This window comes from Austrofundulus limnaeus, unplaced genomic scaffold, assembly GCF_001266775.1.
Source record: "Austrofundulus limnaeus strain Quisiro unplaced genomic scaffold, Austrofundulus_limnaeus-1.0 Scaffold177, whole genome shotgun sequence".
In the NCBI taxonomy this organism is placed as follows: domain Eukaryota; kingdom Metazoa; phylum Chordata; class Actinopteri; order Cyprinodontiformes; family Rivulidae; genus Austrofundulus; species Austrofundulus limnaeus.
This window is the reverse complement of record NW_013952579.1, coordinates 973,356-974,643: the sequence shown is the minus strand read 5'-3', so window position 1 is coordinate 974,643 and position 1,288 is coordinate 973,356. Positions and strand designations below refer to the sequence as shown.

The 1,288-nt window shown below is 39.2% G+C and overlaps 1 protein-coding gene across 2 annotated transcripts in view; it reads left to right on the top strand.

Moving 5' to 3' along the window:
* Positions 1–1,288, top strand: part of LOC106524161 (endothelin-2) — a 4,241-nt gene extending 2,953 nt beyond the window's left edge. For both annotated transcript variants that reach the window (XM_014017855.1, XM_014017854.1), the window contains 2 exons: positions 537–590; positions 683–1,288. In XM_014017855.1, coding sequence (XP_013873309.1) covers positions 537–590; positions 683–770 — 142 coding nt within the window. In that variant the 3' untranslated portion in view covers positions 771–1,288. The remainder of the gene's footprint in view (positions 1–536; positions 591–682) is intronic.

The window sequence follows — 1,288 nt, the reverse complement described above, 5'->3', positions numbered from 1 at the left end:
AAGTCATACATATGGATTTAATAATGACATCAGAATGATCCAGGTATCAAAATGTAGCTTTTAAATCCAATAACCTGAAAAAATATTTATCATCATCATATTTCGATATGATGGGTCACATATATATCTCTCATATTGGGCTACTTACGTCTGAGTCCTGCAGAAGTGTGACGTGTTTTGTGTAGTGCAGTTGTGATGGATCATACAAACCAATAGGGTTTCAGAATATTTATATTTACTCTTTTCTTCCAACCACAATTAAATTCACATTTATCTTTTTTAAAGTAAAGAGTAGAAATAAAAAGTCTGATGAAGAATAATTACTCCAAGGAAGCATAGATACCCAGAATTTCTTCTTATGTAACAAAGTATTTGTACTTCATTACTTTAACACCTCTGGTAAAGAGTTTTTCTGATTGGCTGCTTGTTTAGTTTGTGTGTGAAAGATGATATTTGAAGTTGTGCTGTAGCTACAGAAAAGCACTTCATGCTGTTCAACATTTCTTGGTCATTAATTATCTTTTTTTTCTGTGCAGCCCTGAAATCCCATCTGTGAAGAGTCCTGGATCTGACGTCCTCAGCATCCTGAGGTGAACCACCTGCAGAAAGTTAAATCACATCTTATTGCACTTCAAACGTTGACGCATTTATTAATTTATTGTTTGTCTTTTTTGCCCCATAGAGCTGYGGCCAAGAAGTCCCAGAAAGCCCTCGAAGCTCAGAGGTCGGACGGGGACCAGTCTCCCCAGGCTCAGAGGAAAATCGCCTGATGAGCCACGGAGCTGCTGAAGCAGTAAGAAGGAAAGAGAAACAGAAGGRGAGCAGCACGCGAGCACCTGAACAAATGACACTCCTTTCCACGAGGAGGAGGGAAAACAAAAGGGCTRCGAAGAGATGCGTCCGATCCAGGAAGGCCGCGATGCCACAAGTAGCTCCAGGTTTTTTACCTGCAAATACAAAGGTGGAGAATGTGATGAAAGCCTGCAGGCACATGATGGAAACAGGAGTGGTGGATCACAGCTGACAGGAAATACTACCAGGTTATWTTTAACTCCGGCTGTGTGGAGTTCAGGAGCTGAAAGGACAACCTGGACAGCTCCGGTGGAAAGAGAAGCCTACTGTAAACACAAATACTACGTTTTCTGACATACATCTATTGTTTAATCAAAATGTTCTATGTATTTTAGAGATAATATATTACTTTTCACTTTGAAGTGGTTGAAATGGTTTGATTTTGTTTTGTTTCTGTTTGAAACGGTATGCAAAAAGAAATAAAAGTTACTATTTA